Source organism: Dioscorea cayenensis, chromosome 15 (genome assembly GCF_009730915.1).
Source record: "Dioscorea cayenensis subsp. rotundata cultivar TDr96_F1 chromosome 15, TDr96_F1_v2_PseudoChromosome.rev07_lg8_w22 25.fasta, whole genome shotgun sequence".
NCBI lineage: Eukaryota > Viridiplantae > Streptophyta > Magnoliopsida > Dioscoreales > Dioscoreaceae > Dioscorea > Dioscorea cayenensis.
In genome coordinates, this window is record NC_052485.1 from 2,696,969 (window position 1) to 2,715,606 (window position 18,638).

The following is an 18,638-nucleotide window of genomic DNA, read 5'->3' on the forward strand; positions in this document are numbered from 1 at the left end:
AATAGAAAGCAGTTGGCTACATTAACTACCAGCATACGAATAATCACTGGTTGTTGAGTATTAACCCTTCCATTAAACTCTTCACATTGTTCACATCCCTCACTGCCATGCAACAATCATAGCTCTATATAAACACCACCAACTCCCTATGTCCCTTCACACCCAAAATAACAAAGATGGCCAAGTTTACACTTGTGCTCCTTTTTTGCACTCTTGTTTGCACTGCCACTGCAAGGAAGCTAGCTTCCCATAATGCTGCCTTTAAGGAGCAAAAGACATATTTTCACCATGGAGGGGGACTTGGAGTTGGAGGTGGTGGTGGTGGAGGTTTAGGTGGAGGAGGTGGGCTTGGTGGTGGAGCTGGGCTTGGAGGTGGTGCTGGGCTAGGTGGTGGTGCAGGACTTGGTGGAGGAGGTGGTGGTGGGTTTGGTGGAGGAGGAGGTGGTGGACTTGGTGGTGGAGTTGGTGGAGGAGCTGGTGGAGGATTTGGAGGAGGAGTTGGTGCAGGTGGTGGTGCTGGAGGTGGTGGAGGATTTGGAGGTGGTGGGGGTTTTGGAGGTGGAGGTGGTCTTGGAGGTGGAGGTGGAGCTGGTGGTGGTTTTGGAGCAGGTGCAGGCGTTGGTATTGGTGGTGGATTCCCTTGAACTCTCATGAACTTGTTATTCTTAAATATTTTTAATGCTTTATGTATTGCAGTATTGCACCAGTGCTAGTGTAACACTGGCTTGCTTGTTTTCTTTTTCATCAAGTTGTGTATTTTCATGTTTATGTTATCCCTGTGATGAAATTAATAAGCTTCATGATGTAATAAGTTCTTTTCTTCAAATAATATAATGTTTCATTTCTTCAGACTATTATCTGTTTGTTGGTAACGCAACATGGATTGATATCTGATTTGTTTGATGTGAGCATAAAGTATAAACATTAATTCCAATCAAACTGTTTTAATAGTTTTAATTTTTTAAATGAATAGAGATGAGTTCATACGAGCAAACAACCGTATAACTATAGATCAATAAAAGCGGTAGTTAAATCAGTAAGTGTGACCCAAGAGACATTTGGGTGGTTGCAGTGTACCATATGCCCTGGAAAATTACCAAAAGTTTTAACTGAATATTTCATTATTTCTCACCAAAATTTGATAAGCACATGAATGTACACATCGCAATGAGATTTTTACAAACATATCATGTAAAGATTACATTGTGCTATTTCTGTACATTTTCAAGAATGCATGTAAAATTCTCCATCAACACGCTTGCTCTGTAGTTTGTGCTTTCAGAATTACTCTCTGATGAATCAGAAGAATTTTCTTCTTGCTCGCAATTTGGTTTCAAATTTGCATGTTCAGCTGGAGCATAAACAAGATAAACTCCTTCCCAACTTTTGCAGGCAATCCTGGCATCTCGGAAAACAGGGAGACACTTCTCATTTGAGAAACTAACACATGCCTCTTTAGAGGCTGCTACACAAGCAGCCATCTCTTGCTCTTCACATCGTTCCCTCTCTGCGAAATCTGCTTTTGTATATCCAATTAAACTTTTCCACCATGGAGGCTTGCATTTGTTTGATGCAGTAATAGCACAACCGACTCGTGCTCCAGCCTTTTCAGACAAACATAAGTGTTCAAATGCATACAAACTTGATTAGTTGCCAGGGAAAATTATAATTAAATATTCTAAACTGAAGTTTGGGACATTACAAATGCATTGGAAGGAGATGATCTTGTTATTATATATATAATCTCCTGGAAAGAACGCCACATTTCCAAGAGTATTTGAAAGCATAGACACCATTTGATGTTTTGACAGGTAATCCATCTCAAGTTCAATTGAAACATCTACTGAAATTCTAAAATACAGGACGGGTAGAAAAGCTTTTATGTTAATCAGTACCTGAACAAAATGCTCAGATTGAAAAATATGCTCTTTCTTCTCTTTTTAAAACAGGCACAAATACAATCAAGCAGTTCACCAAATTGCAGAAACAAATCATTGGCAGAATTCAAAAGCTGCGGCCTATATGTTGTTTGTGAGCTACACTGAAGTAGTTACCATGACAAATTAATAATAATAAAAAACAATAATAGCAAATAACAACAGCGATGAACATCAAAGATGGCATCTTTCATAATGAAACTAAACCAATCCTTCATCTTCAACAGAATCCCAGAAAAGCTGATAAAACTAAGACTTATTTTGTTCTTTGTGGAGCTCTTGTCAATCCTGGCTACTAAAGCTCAGCAGCCAGGAGCTGGTTTGAGCACGTCTTTGATCTATGCAGCTGATTAACTTAGTGTCTGGCAGTACTAATGCCGGCCACCTCGGCCAGTTGCAGGAACAAAATACAAACAGAACTCCAGGAAATCCCAACAACCCAAACTTTTCATCAATTAAACCAATAAAGGCTTGTTCCAAATAAACATCACATTTATTTCACCAATTTTTACAAACCATAAGTTCCCAAATAGCCAACAAATACAACAAAAAACACTAGTTTTTCTCAGATAGAACATCATCAGCAGACAGATTAGTCCATATATTAGCAAAACAGCCTCTTTTTCCCAACAAAAAGGTTTGTCATTGCTTTTTTCTTCTAGGAATTTCAAAGATTATTGATCTCCCTCGGGGGAACATTTTGAACTAGTTTCCAGGACAACTCAATAATCAACAGAACAAGATAACAGCAAAAAAACAACAACAGTGAACATCAAAGACAGCATCTTTTATAACCAAACAAAACCAAACCTCATCTTCTAATAAAAACCGGAACCATAGATTCATACTTCTCATCGAGAGATCATACCTGGCACTGCTCGATGAGTTTGGACCGCGTGGCCTCGAGCGCAGATCTCCAACTCGCGGCGTCCTTGAAAGCGAGCACGAAGGGTCCCACCGAGGGATCATCTTCAGGGCCCGCCGGAACGGGACCTCGGAGGAGAGGAACCGGCTGGTCGAAGGGAACAACGGTGGCCGACGGCGAGAATTCTTCGCCGCCGCCGCTATCCCACAAGGCTGCCGCCATGATTCCCGCTTTCTCGTCCCTAGTGTTCTATAGAAGCAAAAGATCAGTGAATCCCAACCGTTCATTACATTCGATCAAGAATTGAACGGCTAATCTTATGAGTTATCAGAATATTTTACATAATACCCCTCGAACAAGAAAATATTTGTTTTTTTCATATATTTTACATATATACCCGAGACAAACACAATATTAAAAAACGGTACAACTCGATTGGAAGCGAGTAGCTACTCCAAAACCTCGACCTTTTTAGTAAAAACCCTTCACCCATTGCTCACGGCCGGTGCGCTTTGCCGGGAACTTCATCGCCGTCTACTCACGAAGAAGACACCGAGAACAGAGGACGAGGTAATCCCTGATCCATCTGAGTCTCCGGCGCAAAAAAGTTGGTTTTTTTATAATGATCTTTCTCTGAGTCATTGTAGTTTAGCTTTGGAAGGATGGTGGGGCTTTCTTCCGGGGAGAAGCACTTCATACGCGGGGGAATCGCGCAGGATCTCCGGTCAGACGGCCGCCAACGGCTCAACTATCGGCCTGTCTCCGTCGAAGTCGGGGTCATTCCGCAGGTCAGTGCTTCAAATGCGATGATTTCGTTGAATACTAAGTTTTTATGGAGATCTATTGAATGAATTTGATTGGTGTTTTATGGCAGGCAAATGGTTCTGCTCGAGTTAGATTGGGAGCAACTGATGTGATTGCCAGCATCAAGGTTTCAATAGAAAAATCTCCTTTTTTTTCGTGTTCCTTGAATGATTCCTTTTGATTGTTCCGTGGGCTTGAACTCCTGGTTGTGTTTATGCTTCTCTGTGGGGAGAGTTGTATTCTATTGACCGGATATTTCCCATAAATTTTCCTTAATTTATGAGTACAGTTTGATTGTTGTACCATCTTTGGTGTCTGCTTTTGTTGTGTAGTCATGAGCTGTGGCTTGCAGTTTGATCCACAGCTGTATAAATATTTATGTTGTGTAGTCATGGATCATAGTCTTGGTGATGATCATTCTTTTATGCAAGAATAATGTTTTATGTAGGCTGAGCTTGGGAGACCAGACCCGCTTCGACCAGACAAAGGGAAAGTTTCTATTTTTGTTGACTGTAGTCCGACAGCAGAGCCAAAGTTCGAGGTTTGTGTTTGTCTTTGTTGAAACTCTACTTGGTTTTGTTTGACTGTCCATGTTAGATTGAACCTGTATTCCTTCTTTTTTTTTTATGCTGAGTTGGTTATTCAGTAATGTGGAATTACCATCTTCCATTGGGTACACAAATTGAAGTTTTACAGCTTAATGTATTGTAGAGTAGGAGTTGAACTTGTAGTTTATAAATGCATTTGTTGGACCAAGCAAAAATAATTATATTATCCTATCCTGAGTTTATAAACTAAAATTTTGTGGATAATCTCAGGGCAGAGGTGGGGAGGACTTATCTACAGAGCTCTCAGTTGCCCTTCAGAGATGCTTATTGGGTGGTAAAAGTGGTGCAGGTATCTCCTCTATGTAAAAGGTTACTGACTTATGTTCTGTTTCTCAGTTCTGTTAGTATTGTTGTAGATGCTTCTGAAAATTATAGTCTTGGTTGAATCTTGCTGTGTTAATTTAATGTGTATATTTTATGCCAGTGATGATATCTTCCCAAAACTTGCAAACTGCATACTTGGGAATTGGTTACTCGGAAAGAAAAATTATAATTGCTTGAGACTTGGTACACATAGAAATTGACTGTAGGATTGCTGATCCTTGTTGTTCTGGAAAAAAAATGCAAGGGAAACACTCAACAAAGAGAATTTCATAAGGTTGTTGATATGATCATGTATCTATACATTCCTTTTAGTCTCAGTCCTTGAATTCCTTGGCATTCATCATGTGAAAGAAAATTGATTTTCTTTTATTAGTGGGTTTGCATTCATGATCTTATTCCATGTTTTATAAAAATTATTTGCTAGGGGCGGGAATTGATCTCTCATCTTTGATGATTGCCGAGGGTAAGATTTGCTGGGACCTATACATTGACGCACTTGTTGTTAGTTCAGATGGCAATCTACTGGATGCATTAGCTGCTGCTATCAAGGTGATAAATTCTGCAATTCAGAAAATATTAGTGCAATATATGTAATTTTCATTTATTGATCGAATCTTTTGGAGGTCAATCCATCTTGATGGATAGGCCAGGTAGATGTTATGAGATTATGTTTTGATTCATGAATAAGAAATCGGTTCTCCGTTAATTGAAGCTTCTGTTAATGTGACATATATTTTATTTTATTTTATTTTCTTCTTAATAGGTTGGATTGAGCAACACAGGTATCCCAAAAGTTACAGTTGATCTTGGAACTGCACCAGATGACCAACCTGAGGTCGATGTCAGTGATGAAGAGTTCTTACAGTTTGACACATCCGGAGTTCCTCTCATAGTAACTGTAACTAAGGTGAGGGCTTTTCTTATGTGATGATTAGTGTTTATGTCTATGAGAACATAAGTAACATGCACATAATCAGGTTGGCAGGCACTACATCGTCGATGCAACCTCAGAAGAGGAGTCTCAAATGAGCACTGCAGTGTCAGTCTCAGTGAACAAGCGCGGGCATATCTGCGGGATGACGAAAAGGGGTGGTGCAGGCTTAGATTCTAGTGTTATTCTCGACATGATATCAGTCGCAAAACATGTGAGCGAACATCTGTTATCTGTACTTGATTCCGAGATTGCTGTTGCAGAAGCAGCTGCCATGTCCTGATCTTATTCAAAAATTGACAATTTGTAAAACTATTCACTTAATCAAGTTTACTGACTTTTATGTACTTGTGTTCGTGATTTAAATTATACTTGATTTATCAGTGAATAAGCCCATGAACAGGAGCCCAAGTCCTGGATAATATCCTCTATGAGGAACATAGGCTAAGAGCCACTCAAGTTTGCAGACATTATCCAAAAATGAGAAGCTGCTAAATAAGAGCAGTGAACAACTCCTTAGACACATTCATTCAAATGGAGGCCATCTATTCTTCACCCATTGGTCATCCAATTCATTCGTTTCTCGGCAATTATCCAACCCAATCAAGGCAGGCTTGCACACTCTTCCTTGTGAAACAAAGACATCAGCATGTTTATTCAAAGTATAGTCTACACACTCCGGCGATCAATGACGGTCTTATCATTGCCGCCACTTCCAAGGCCCCGGGCGGAGATATATCTGTCTTGCTGCCGATCAGGTGAGCCAATGTTGTCACTTTGTTCACAGTAATCTCATGTTTGTAAGATACTGACATAACTCTTTTCTCGTTTCAGTGCTCTGCTTCTCTTCATGTATTTCATTTCCAACTTCGTCGTACCTTCGTTTATTATGAAAGACCTTGGAACAGCAGTTGAAGAGGAAAACCCAGAAGAAATAAATAGCAGTGAAACACCAAGAAGAAGCAGGCATGGCTGGCAAACCAAAACTGAAGATTAAGAAATCAAGTATCAAGATTTCAAAAAACAGCTTCAAAAAGACTCCCACTCCAAGATAGATTTCTGCCTGCAATCTCGATGTAATGCCATGAATGAGAAAAGATCATCACTTTTTTCATTCTCTTTGATGAATGGATCAATAAATTGAATGTCTATTCACATACTATTTACAGGTCCACTTTTGTTGCCATTACAAGTTTAGGATTTGTATCTACAACACTTGATTTGTTTTTAAACTAGGGTCCAATCACTTCCATCCTCACCAGATGGCACAGCAGATGAAGATGCACTGGTATCGGCTTCAGCTTTGGCATGTTTCTTAGAAAATAAAGATGTCTTTTTATCGAATAAGCGAGAGAATACATGTGATTGTCTCCCTTCTGAATGTTTTTCATCATTTGTTGTTACCTTTCGCGAAGGCTGTCTGTCTTTGCTAAGAAAGTTAAGGCTAATTTTTTTGAAGCGGTTATTCGCCTCTCCAGATTTTGCTTCTTCTGGTTGATCCATAATTAGAATGGCTTCTTCGGGATGAGTCATAATCTTCTCTACTGTTTGATATACCTAGAGACAATCAACTCAGTAAGCATTCAATCTATATCTGCATTCACAGTTATTACTTCCAATTGTCCAGACTATAATAAAGAACAAAATAAAAAAGACGTAACTTGCCTCACAGATATCAGCAAGGTTTTCATTTGTACTGCCAGCTTGGTAACTCGAAATGACATAATCTTTGCAACTCTTGAATAGTTTGGACACGTTGCCGTCTGTGGGGAGGGTTGCCTCTGCAATGAGAAAGCCCGAGGAAAGCTGAAACATAGAAAGATGGAGCAGAGATTAGTTGTAGTGAATTGTTCTTTAAGATTACAAGAAAATGTTTCAGCACAATTCGAATTGCAAAACATCATCTGTAAATATTCAGATCGAATTCTTGTTGATGATGCCTTGAGTGTAAAAATGAAGAAAAAAAAAATATGCTAATTAAAACAAGTACTATCTGTATTTCCAAATTTAAACTAATCATTTTCCTGGTAAACGTAGCAACTAAAAGTACTCTTACCACAGAAACAAAAAGCTGCTCAAATAGCTCTGATGGTGCAATGTCCTCCAAGGAGGTTAAGATGCTTTCACTGGTGAAAGTAAAATGGAAGTCAGTAAATATCATTTCAGTGCAGATTGGGAGATGCTCTCACTGCCCTTGAATATGTAAAACTCAAAAATATATATATATATATATATATATATAAGTAACTTACACAGCTAAATCCTCATCAAAAAGTGGTGTTTGTCTAATAGCCGGCAATGGTGTTGCAGTTTCCCATAATTCACGCCACAAATTACCTAAAGAGGATACAAAGAAAATTGGCACTCATGAGATTTTCATTTAAACATCACTCCCTGGGACATAAGTACTGAAACAATGCACAAAATGGTAGCTTTTTGTAATATTTGATATAGTAAAGAATGCACACGTTGTACATGTTGTGACAAAATGCCAGGTGAAGAACATCCATCCAGATAACCATTACCAAACACTAGTATTAGAATTTGCATCATTAAAAATGATGTGGAAGACAGTAAAAAAAATGGCTAAGATTTGTTTTTTCAGTAGAAATAGAAAAGCACCTTTTTCCTGCATTCGTCTACTTAGTCGTCCTCTTCTTGAACTGGAATCATCTCCAGTTGGAATATTTTCTTCATTTTCTGAATCACTTTCCCTCCAATCTGGTGGAGAAAACCATCTGATGAAGTCCTCTAAAACACATCCAGGATTTGCAGCCTGATATCTGATGCTTTTTAGGGGTTATATTTTACACATGCCTTATAGAGAGCATGATACAATTCAGACTAGCAAGAGAAACAAATGAATGAAAAGTTTAATAATGCTCAGCTGCATTAAACTTTAATGACTTGCCTTAAAAGCTTGCATGTCAGAGAGAAGTTGTGAACACCCATTGCCAACACTAAGCATTACAAAAATTAAAGATTGTCAACTTGATGCTATATCAAGGTAAAACTGGATCACAAAAGATAAACATTAGAGTTGTTTGTATAACTCTGAATTTTTCATGCACTCTAAATTTAATATCCAAGAGTCAACAATAGATAGTTGTGAAAGACAATGCAAAGTTAAGCACCTTCCAGTACGCAGCACAAGCTCCTCATTTTCTTTGATAAGTTCTTCAGTTAAAATTGGTCCTTCCTGTGTTTATTTGATCCAGATATCATTCCAAATGATTCAATTAAGGAACTAGCAGCTACAAATTACAACATACCTGCATAACCGGATGATATATGGGTTCACCTGTTTCTAGCATGGTTAAATTTTCAGAGGGATAATCAGCACCAAGTCTAAGAACATAATCTCCGGAGTAGGTTCTCGCATAAAAACTTGTGATCAGTCACTGGAAGATTATGTGACGTGTCACTGCCTTCACTGGTTTCTTTTAATACAGAATCCAATGACTCTAAGGCGAGCACTCGACGATGTTTCCTAGCAATACAACAGTTAATGACCTGAAGCTGTTGATGAAGAAGGCAAGAATTTAGGTCAGGATCAGCCTCCAACTGAACATGTGGTATAGGCCGCTCTTCAGACCACAGTCTCCTCAGCTGCAGGCATCACAACATGAACAGCATCTCAACACCTAGACCTCAGTAAATATTTCACAATGAAACATCTAGGGGCAGCGGTCATTTATGCAAAACTCTATAGTTGTTTTGAGTTCACATAAATTTTACATTCCTTCGATGCCAATGGTGCCACAGAAGTTATGCACATCATCAATTTAATAATTTGAATGATTGTTTATCAGCATTGACAAATACTCACTTCTCTAATGACACAACCCCAAAATGACGCCATTTTCTGCAGGGATTTAAAATTTCCGATAACTTCGGAAAGTCGAGCAACAAAGCTTTCAGGAGGTGCACTGTGAATTTCCCTTGATAAATACATTGAAGGAAGTGTTGCTAAACATGAAGAAACTTTTCTCTTGGGCATATACTCCCCTGCAAGCATCATACACAATATTAAAATGGACAGGAGAGATACAAAGTACACTGCAATAATAAATAGAACACTAGTCATAAAATTCAAACCTGAACCAAACAATAAAGGCATCAGGGAATGGAATTCCTCATCCCCACAACAATCAAGACACGATTTATCATCCTTTTCACGAAGAACCAATGCCTTCACTGTAGAAAAACTTAAGACAATCTTCTCTCTGACAGGTGAAGGATGCCCAACTGAAGTCAATATATCGTTTATAGAATTAAAATTCTGTCCACACCTGTAAACAAACAGATCACTGATAATCAGTCACGGTGCTAAAGAATTCCCCACAACCAACTGTAAGAAAACAGATGTAACAGCTACCATAACAAAGTAATAACGTAAACAGGAAAATCAAAAATCATGAGTCCATGACTGAAGGATTAAATAGCACCAGGAAGTCCTAGCATAAACAAAGAGTCAGAGAAATCAGTTTTATATTACTCGCGAGCAAGTATAATATGAAGAATAACAACATTAATTCAATGACAGTGAAAGGAAAGAAAAGGGAAAAATTGAATACTCCGTTTTCAAGAAGGATCTATCATTATTTGTGTCATGAATAGACTTAGACAAGATTCGCCAAAATATATTGAAACAATTGAGTAAAAACTAATTGAAGGAATATACTTACTCAACAGCTGAAGCCAGCTGTCTCAAAACTGAAGCTGGAATAGTGGCAGTGCTGCACAGGTTATTGTTATCTTCTACTTGACCATCATCCTCCAGAACTGTGGTTGCCTTATCTGAAGCCTAGCAGCATGAATACCCAACAATCAGAAACAAAATGAGAAACTACAATGAAATATAAAAAGGTGAAAAAGGAACAGATTTATCAAAAGTCCACCTATCCAAATGCTACACATAAAACATGTTATAATCACTCAAACGGTAAATAACTAAATGGACATCCATTCTTGCATGGAGTGATGCTACTTCAGAAGAATTCTAGTGCGCGATAAGTACTCATCTATACAGATATAGCATATTGTTCATGTTCCACAATAATAACTATTTACTATATTTTTAAAAAAGTTAGAGACGATGCTTGAACTCTAAAACAATTCCTTCTTCATCAATCAATCTAGCTGAGAATACCAAAGATACATTTTCTTCATCGCCTCCTATACAATCATTAGAAACTCTTAATATTCTCATGCTCAAGTGCCAAAAATGCAAACTTTATACGAGCACAAAATTCCAAACTCACTAGGAAAAAACAATGCACTTTTATGCCACGAGATAAACATGGAATTAAGATAATACTTCAATTACATTCATGCTCCAAGTCCAAATAGATCACGCAAAAAATAAAAAGATTGCTTTTTTAATATTTATAAAAGGGGAGAACCTCTTGCTGCTGTTGATCCAAAGCTTTGGTCTCTGTCTTGAAGTAGTCTCCATCATACTCTTCACAAAATTCAAACATGAAATCAGGAAGGGAACAAAGAAAAAGGCAGGAACTTTGATCACCAATTAACAAACCAACCAAAATCGCGTTTGAGATCGGCTTTGATTTCAGTGATGACCTTCTCGGCCTTGGCCGCGGCGGAGTTGAGGACCGTCTTCGCTTTGGAAACAAAGGAAATAGAGACCTCCATCGTTCCCAATGGTATCAAAAAATCAAGAAGAAATTGGGCAAGAACCAAAGACGAACAAAAACCGAAGAAATAAAAAATGAGAACAAATAGCCCCAAATAAAAATAAATAAATAAATATAGAAATGAAGAACAACGGCTGAGGAACGACGAAGGATGGCCGATGACAAAACCCAAGAGGAAAATGGCGCTTGGAATTGTTTTCATATAAATCCTAAGAATTATCTTAATTACAAAACAACCTTATTTTCAAAATATAATCTCTATGTATTTTTTTTTAAAATGTAAAATTTAAAAGGGTTTATGTGCATGTTTAATTTTTATTTTTAATTTTTAATTTTGTTTCGGATAAGGTTAAAATTAAATATTCTTTTTTTTAAAGGATAAAAGTTCCATGTGACTAACACGTTGGATAAGAATTTTAAAAAAATGTGGGGAGGAAGGGATTGACTTTTTTAAGTCCCACGAAAAAATATCCAAAACTTTTTAGGTAAATAAATAAATAGGTGTAATTAAAAATGGTCACTCGTCTTGTCTGAGTGTCATTTTTTGGTCCCTCTACTTCGATTTATATCTTTTCATGTCCTCTACTTATTTTTAATTGGACGATCTTAGTCAGAATATAGACAGACGTTTACTTCCCATCTATAATGCATGACGTGGATTAATTCTGTCTACGTGGATTAATTTATGATGATGTGGATTTGTTTATGTTTTAAAAATATATTAAAAAAATCATTTTTAATAAAAATATATTAAAAATAATAATAACGGTTCGGATCTTTTTGTTTGGATCCAAACCCCGTTCACCCAACTCTCATCCTCGTCATCCCCGTTGAAGAACTCAAAACCTAGTTTACTCTCCCAATTCACTGCCGATCGCCGTCACCTTCGTCCCCGTTGGAAGCCTTTAAAACCTGACATTTATCCTTGCTCATCATCTTCCTCATCCATGGTGAAACCCTCACAAATATCAATCCTTGCTCATCATCGCCGTCACCTTCGTCCCCGTTGTGAGAACAAATCTGCTGATTTCCTGGAGAATCGTTTAATGATTCCACCATATTGGAGGCAAGATTTGAACAAGGGGATGGTTAAAACAGAAAACGACAGGTGGGCGCAGCCAGAGAGGCGCAAGATTGAGGAGCATCCTCCTGACACACACCATCATCTCACAAAACTTGGTTTCAATTTGGATAAATAGCTTCATGTTTGTATTTTGATAACATTTGCATGCTTTGGAGCTTGAGTCTTGGTTTGATTTCTTTCATGCATTTTTAGAAAGAAAGATAATGGCATTTGCATGTGAGCCATGTTGCATAATAAAGAAGAACATCTTTGTGGCGTATTATAAATTTAACATGCAGTTAAATATGTTTGCCATTTTATTATATCAGGATATCTGTGAGAGTTTCACCATGGATGAGGAAGATGATGAGCAAGGATAAATGTCAGATTTTAAAGGCTTCCAACGGGGACGAAGGTGACGGCGATCGGCGGTGAATTGGGAGAGTAAACTAGGTTGAGTTCTTCAACGGGGATGACGAGGATGAGAGTTGGGTGAACGGGGTTTGGATCCAAACAAAAAGATCCGAACTGTTATTATTACTTTAATATATTTTTTATTAAAAATGATTTTTTTAATATATTTTAAAACATAAACAAATCCACATCATCATAAATTAATCCACGTCGCTAATTACTGAGACGGGAGAAGAAAAGCGTCCAGTCTCATATTTGGACTAAGATTGCTGATTAAAATAGTAGAGGGACATGAAAAGCTATAAATTGAAGTAGAGGGACCAAAAAGCGCACTGCAGTAAGTACGAGTCATTTTTGAATTACACTCAAATAAATATATATATATATATATATATATATATATATATATATATATATATATATATATATATATATATATTACTTATGTTTTGGTCTATTGTGATTTGATCTTTTATTTACGTAAAATATTCATGTTTTACTTTAAAAAAAAATAAATTTAAATTTTTAACTTTATGCATAATTAAAAAAAAACATTTGTGTAAAGACAATAATTTACATTTTTTATATGTTTTTTATATATTTTTTACACATAATTTATTCATATTTTATTATATATAAACACATTAGACTTTTACCTTTATACATCCCAGTAGTGAAGGATAATAATTTTAAATTAGTTTATAAAAAAACATTTTGTCCTCTGCTTTTTATTAATCTAATTCTCATTGTTTGTTTGCTTTTATTTTATTTAACTGAAATTATTGTCAAATTTATTTATTTATTTTGAATGTATGATATAAGTATATTTTTTTTACACATAGATGACAAACGCCTATGCAAGAGATCTAGTACCAATTGACCCAAAAACCGTTGGTTATGATATAAGTATGTTATTATAACTTTATTGTACAAATATTTTTTTTTTTTTTAAAAGGTGGGTAAACCACTTAAATTAAAAGTAAAAACAAATAACATAGGCCCAATACTACTAGATATGGTAGGGGAACAACAAAAGCAGAATAACAGAAAACAACAAAAAAAAAAGAAAAAGGGGTCAAAGACCCCAGATACATCAAACTCGAATCCTAATCCTTGCGATACTCATCAACCTCCTCATAAGGTAGTGTCCCCCGAATACCTACACTCCAGGCCTAAAAACTCCAAACTCCTCCTTCTCACGCTAGTGATAAAATCATCAAGCTTAGCTCTAGATCCCTCTTCCCCAGCATTGTAAAAATAGTTATAAGCAATAACTCAAGAATGTTTTTTAAAAAAATCATCTGGGCAATTTATTTCTCCTTTTATTATAAAATTATCAAAGATGATTAGGTGAATGCAGTGATCTACAGGTAAAAATCTCAGTTTTTAATGTCTTACATGTATGTCTATATATACATATACATAGTACGTATTTATATTTATATATAGAGAGAGATATATGAAAAAGAAACTCTATGAAGGGGCGTATGTATAATTTCATATTTTTCTATTGAGGTATTTATATGCATCTCTATGCGGAACACTTGCTATATTGGTCGTCATATGTTTGTCTGAAGACGAAAAGAAATAATAATTAATAATTTTTTTATTAAAATAGATAAATAATGAATTTAATAATACCCCTTTTTAGAAAACATGGCTTTAATTTTTATTCAACAAAATAACAGTCTTAAAATCAACGACCTTGGATCAATTTGTATCGGATCTCTACGTAAGGCGTTCATTTCGGGGAGGACCCGGAATCGAACCTTATATCCTACACAAGATGAGGGCACATGGGTCGGCGTTGAGCCTTGCTCCCCACACGTGCACGTCCCTGGATTCTGGTGCTTGTCGTCTTTCTAAAAAAATAAATAAATAAATAACAGTCTTAATTAAATAAATTAAATAAATATGGATTTAATTTTGTGTTAAATTTTAAATTTTCAATGATAGTAAGAAACAGTACGAAATACCTTGCTACAATTTTTAACTAACTACAGCCAAAATAACACACTGAAATCCCTTTTGTGTGTAAACATATATGACAACAAAAACAATTGTAGATAATATAGATATATATATATAGATAAAGTGTGATGGAGATGATGTATGTTTAACGAGATTGATGTGATTATTATTAATTAAGAATAAAATAAATTATTTACTGGGTCAAGTATTGTATTACACATACTAAGAAATGCATATTTTATCTTTAATATCTTGGATGAAAGATACCAACCTTCTCACTCAATTTGTGCGAAAGAAAAAGGACTAATCAATGCTGGATAAATTTCCCTGGATTGCAAAAAGATTGAGAAATACTCCAAATAACAAAGAACATCAGCATGCTACTACTCATAATACTTATGATTTGCCACTGAAGGTGAAAAATAGGAAGTAAATATAATAGTTTACAATGGAATGCAAATATGAATTAAGAGAATAAAAGAAAGAAAGAAAGCAAGCTCAAGCTGAGCTGCTATCAATGTCTTCTCAAGCTCCCGGTGATGCCACCCTTTCATGGCTCGACACGGCCAAGACAATGCTTAGAGAGGCCTGGTTCTCCGGCCGGCAGCACGGCCACAAAGAAGAGCATTCTTTGGAATTGGATACTCATCCCTCAATGATGTTGAGGGAGTGTAAACTCTCATGTAAAATTGTTGTCCTAAGTACTGTCTAGCCCAGTTTTCTGATCTTACATTCCACATCCCCACATTGTCCAAAGGCATATATATTGCAGTCCATGAATTCGGATACACCTGATGTCGGAAAATTGCATCAAATTTTCATATAGTTGTATCATAGACTAGATGATTCTAGCAAAAGAGTTAATTAAGAAGATGTGTAAACCTGAACGGTGCAACGATTGACACCGTCACGGAGATTGTAACTCTTCCTACTCTCTGATGACCATGGTCCCCCATCCATTCTGTGTAGATATTTGCAATGTTTTTCAAGTTATTTTCAGTTTGAAATGTAAGTAAAACAATGGACATTATTGTTTTGTTTTAGAGTTCTCACCCGACGACGAAGAAGGAATAGCCATCAATATGCCAAGACTGAACTGTGGTTTCAAAATTCTCAAAGACAATCTCAATGTAGTCTCGGTAATTGACTCCCATGACAGAAGTCTGGAGGTATCCACCGCCGAATGTCGGATTATCAGAGATGCTTCCAACTGAGAAAACTCCGGAGATTTGGTAATAGTCAGCAATTTTTAGAGGAGTGTCAGCAGGAATGAATGACACACTGTTAACAGCATATCTTTGTTTGCCATTGATCACTGGAGCAGAGTTTGCAAGCCTAATAGTCCTGGTAGTGTTAACTAATCCATAATGATATGAACCTTGAGGATTTGGCCTTGGTCCACTTGCTGTCAAATTTGTTCTAGTATTGAAATTACATACAATTAGTAGCAATTCATACATAAACACAAACAAAGAATACAGTTGAGACATATACCTGATAGATCTAGCCTGGTTAAGAGAAAAATCAATTTCAACAGTAGGACCACCAGGTGGAGAACCAACAGGACTACCACCAGAGTTGCTGTAATGGAGAATGGCAGTGGAGGAGAGTACAGGAGTGGTAAATCTAGTTGAAACAGCAATAAAGTAATCCAATGGTGGCTGATCAGCAGTGATAAGAACAGAGTAAGACTGGCCCAAGCAAACATCAAGAGAAGAATAAGAGTTTTGCACTGTATGAGTCCCTTCAACTTCAACCAATTTCATTGTATGTCCTTGAAACCTTATGTTCAAGCAAGTACTCAATCCCACATTTGATATCCGAAACCTATATGTTTTACCTATAGCAAATAAATCAAGCATTCATCAAAACAAAAAAGGTACAATTTTGACGCAACAACAAATGGAAAAATCTCAAATTTTTACACTGAAATACCTTGCTCAACAGTGAAAGAGTTACCATAGGCTCCACGGCCATTGATGAGGATACCATCAGGAAAAGGAAGATTACTTCCACCATCCAGCATTGCTTTCAAGTCCTGTCGATTGAGCACAGTTAACATGTGGTTGGTTTGTATTTAATACTAAAGCAATACAAATAAAGAATACTGAAATTTATTTACAGTGTGATTAGTCTTGAACCAGTCACCAGCAAGCAAAGTATAATCAGCAGCAGGAGGAGGAAACGGAACAGGAATCAAAGGCCGGCTCAAGATCCTGAAACCACCAAAGGCACCAGCAGCCTTATGCATGCCAAGAGAAGGGAAGTAGAAGTATGATCCAATCTGATCCTTAACTTGAAGTATATAAGTGAAGTTCCTTCCTGGAGGAATTGGACAATTGGTACCATAAACACCATCCTGCCATGAATTCCTCCTCTGTTGAATCCCATTCCTGCCCAAAACAACACAAATGAACAAAAACATTAGTTTCCAAACAAATGCAGACTATTTTTTTTACTGTCACAGATCTATGTTGCTAACCAGGACAGAAGGAAAGGTTCAGTGAGGCTGTTGAAGACATTGATAATGAGGTTGTCATTGGTGTTAGCTTCTATTTGAGGACCAGGGAACTGTCCATTTATCAAAATGCCCTGTTTTTCAACCATGAAACAATGAAAACTATAAGAATCAATGAGCACTCAAAGAAAAGAAAAGGAAAAGAAGACATGAAGAGAGATGAACCTGTTGCTTGACACCAAGAGGGTAGATATCACCAAAGGTGATATTCCAAGTGAAGAAACGGTAAGGGTCTTCAGCATGGAGAGGGAGAGTGGAGGAGAGGAGAAGGAGGAGGAGGGAAGAAGAGAAGAAGAGGATGGTGTTTGCCATTGGTGAAGAAGATGGGAGGAGTGGGGTTGGGTGGTGGGTTTTGTATAAGGAAAGATTTGACAAATTATAGTAGGAAGGAGTAACTGCTGCCTGTCATCTGTTAATTAATTCAATGGTTAAACATTTAATATTTATTAATATTAGCTATTTATTTATTTATTTATTTATTTTTCCATATGGATCTTGAAAAATATGCATGCATGTATTAAATGTTAAATCTAAAATTAATCTTGTTCTTTTTATTCACTTATGGTTAGCTAACCACTGGTCTGGTCTTGTTTTTTTTTTACCGAATCACATAGGTATGATATCCGCATTTGTGTCTTGTTGAAAAAATGAGTTCAAACCACACAATATATAGGTGGAGGTAGAAGTATTGTAAAATTTGTATTCTGTTCACTATTTTTAGTATTTGGTTTGTCTATATTTGTAAAAAAAAAAATTGTTTATAATTATTTATAAGTTGTTTTGATGTATATGGAATTTTGAGAGGTGAAATATTTTAATGATGGGTTTGAATTAGATAAATTGTATGTGATAAAAATAAGTTTTATTATTTAAAAAAAGAGATTGCAGCTAAATAACAATATCAAGCTAACTTTATATTAATATAATGGTGGTTTCATATGCATAGATGAAAAATTTTAAATATTTGAATGATTACTCCCTCTGTTTTTTTTATTAGTGGTATAAATATTAAAATTGTTATTAAATATTTTAAAATTTTTTTATAAAAATTATAATAATATATTTATACTTTTGTTAGAGTTATTTACGTATATTAATGCACATATTTTCTTTTAAAGAAAAGAAGAGTAAATAAAATAAAGAAAACAATAAATATTTGTAGAACTTTTACAATGATAAATAATTTTAAAAAAATTATAAATATTACAGTTAATATCAACCTTGGAGTATATATTAAAAAAATAAAATAAAAATATTTGTTTTATTAAAACTGTACAGACTACACATATCTGCACACAAAAATGAAAAATCAATCTCAAAAATATATATTATTAATAAATGGAAAATTTAATGGGAATGCAGAGTGTCGGTGGGAATTTCCAAGAAGTGCAAGGACTGAATTTAAAATTTTAAATCAAACCAAGGTTGAAGGTTTCATGTAGTATATATTAAAATATAATTAACCGAATAATTAAAACCATTCCCATTTGCGGCCAGGCTAAGTAAACACATGCGCACGTGGTAAAGAAACCATCGTCGTGTTGCG

The 18,638-nt window shown here is 36.0% G+C and overlaps 6 protein-coding genes across 7 annotated transcripts; 3 read left to right on the forward strand and 3 right to left on the reverse strand.

Moving 5' to 3' along the window:
• The first annotated feature begins 141 nt into the window (after positions 1 to 141).
• Positions 142 to 854, forward strand: LOC120278056 (glycine-rich protein 23-like). Its single transcript, XM_039284955.1, has one exon. It carries the CDS (start codon positions 177 to 179, stop codon positions 642 to 644), a length of 468 nt encoding a protein of 155 aa, XP_039140889.1. The 5' UTR covers positions 142 to 176; the 3' UTR covers positions 645 to 854.
• A 302-nt stretch (positions 855 to 1,156) lies between these two features.
• Positions 1,157 to 3,064, reverse strand: LOC120276779. Its single transcript, XM_039283476.1, has 2 exons — positions 2,806 to 3,064; positions 1,157 to 1,604 (listed from the first exon to the last, which is right to left on the reverse strand). Exons 1-2 carry the CDS (start codon positions 3,022 to 3,024, stop codon positions 1,209 to 1,211), a joined length of 615 nt encoding a protein of 204 aa, XP_039139410.1. The 5' UTR covers positions 3,025 to 3,064; the 3' UTR covers positions 1,157 to 1,208.
• Positions 3,065 to 3,247: 183 nt separating this feature from the next.
• LOC120277430 (exosome complex component RRP42) lies at positions 3,248 to 5,816 on the forward strand. Of its 2 annotated transcripts, none has more exons than XM_039284279.1 (8): positions 3,248 to 3,372; positions 3,455 to 3,590; positions 3,677 to 3,733; positions 4,055 to 4,147; positions 4,425 to 4,503; positions 4,963 to 5,087; positions 5,302 to 5,445; positions 5,516 to 5,816. In XM_039284279.1, exons 2-8 carry the CDS (start codon positions 3,465 to 3,467, stop codon positions 5,750 to 5,752), a joined length of 861 nt encoding a protein of 286 aa, XP_039140213.1. In that variant the 5' UTR covers positions 3,248 to 3,372; positions 3,455 to 3,464; the 3' UTR covers positions 5,753 to 5,816. The 2 variants fall into 2 exon arrangements, with proteins under 2 accessions (XP_039140213.1, XP_039140212.1); XM_039284278.1 differs by having other exon boundaries at positions 3,249 to 3,372; positions 3,450 to 3,590.
• Positions 5,817 to 5,925: 109 nt separating this feature from the next.
• LOC120277431 lies at positions 5,926 to 6,625 on the forward strand. Its single transcript, XM_039284280.1, has 2 exons — positions 5,926 to 6,227; positions 6,304 to 6,625. The coding sequence occupies exons 1-2, from the start codon at positions 6,004 to 6,006 to the stop codon at positions 6,464 to 6,466; spliced, it is 387 nt and encodes a 128-aa protein (XP_039140214.1). The 5' UTR covers positions 5,926 to 6,003; the 3' UTR covers positions 6,467 to 6,625.
• Positions 6,626 to 6,672: 47 nt separating this feature from the next.
• Positions 6,673 to 11,304, reverse strand: LOC120277429 (rab3 GTPase-activating protein catalytic subunit-like). Its single transcript, XM_039284277.1, is given in 14 exon segments — positions 6,673 to 7,026; positions 7,135 to 7,275; positions 7,526 to 7,595; positions 7,722 to 7,806; positions 8,092 to 8,245; positions 8,381 to 8,429; positions 8,604 to 8,668; positions 8,742 to 8,879; positions 8,881 to 9,078; positions 9,299 to 9,477; positions 9,568 to 9,761; positions 10,158 to 10,276; positions 10,875 to 10,933; positions 11,013 to 11,304. Coding segments are annotated over 14 exon segments (1,893 nt in total). The 5' UTR covers positions 11,125 to 11,304; the 3' UTR covers positions 6,673 to 6,696.
• A 3,630-nt stretch (positions 11,305 to 14,934) lies between these two features.
• Positions 14,935 to 17,448, reverse strand: LOC120278027 (L-ascorbate oxidase homolog). The gene is made up of 8 exons (XM_039284916.1): positions 17,258 to 17,448; positions 17,057 to 17,166; positions 16,697 to 16,967; positions 16,510 to 16,612; positions 16,069 to 16,414; positions 15,628 to 15,993; positions 15,457 to 15,535; positions 14,935 to 15,365 (listed from the first exon to the last, which is right to left on the reverse strand). Exons 1-8 carry the CDS (start codon positions 17,402 to 17,404, stop codon positions 15,153 to 15,155), a joined length of 1,635 nt encoding a protein of 544 aa, XP_039140850.1. The 5' UTR covers positions 17,405 to 17,448; the 3' UTR covers positions 14,935 to 15,152.
• Positions 17,449 to 18,638: the final 1,190 nt, after the last annotated feature.

Bases quoted from the DNA above. Each gene is read 5' to 3' on its own strand.
- LOC120278056 (XM_039284955.1), top strand. From the start codon at position 177: ATGGCCAAGTTTACACTTGTGCTCCTTTTTTGCACTCTTGTTTGCACT.
- LOC120276779 (XM_039283476.1), bottom strand. From the start codon at position 3,024: ATGGCGGCAGCCTTGTGGGATAGCGGCGGCGGCGAAGAATTCTCGCCG. The intron at 1,605-2,805 runs GTATGATCTCTC...TTGTCTGAAAAG, and splicing joins AACTCATCGAGCAGTGCCAG to GCTGGAGCACGAGTCGGTTG.
- LOC120277430 (XM_039284279.1), top strand. From the start codon at position 3,465: ATGGTGGGGCTTTCTTCCGGGGAGAAGCACTTCATACGCGGGGGAATC. The intron at 5,088-5,301 runs GTGATAAATTCT...TCTTCTTAATAG, and splicing joins CATTAGCTGCTGCTATCAAG to GTTGGATTGAGCAACACAGG. The intron at 5,446-5,515 runs GTGAGGGCTTTT...GCACATAATCAG, and splicing joins TCATAGTAACTGTAACTAAG to GTTGGCAGGCACTACATCGT.
- LOC120277431 (XM_039284280.1), top strand. From the start codon at position 6,004: ATGGAGGCCATCTATTCTTCACCCATTGGTCATCCAATTCATTCGTTT. The intron at 6,228-6,303 runs GTGAGCCAATGT...TTCTCGTTTCAG, and splicing joins TCTGTCTTGCTGCCGATCAG to TGCTCTGCTTCTCTTCATGT.
- LOC120278027 (XM_039284916.1), bottom strand. From the start codon at position 17,404: ATGGCAAACACCATCCTCTTCTTCTCTTCTTCCCTCCTCCTCCTTCTC. The intron at 16,968-17,056 runs GTTAGCAACATA...TGTTTTGGGCAG, and splicing joins GAACCTTTCCTTCTGTCCTG to GAATGGGATTCAACAGAGGA. The intron at 15,366-15,456 runs GTTTACACATCT...TTCCGACATCAG, and splicing joins TCAATCGTTGCACCGTTCAG to GTGTATCCGAATTCATGGAC.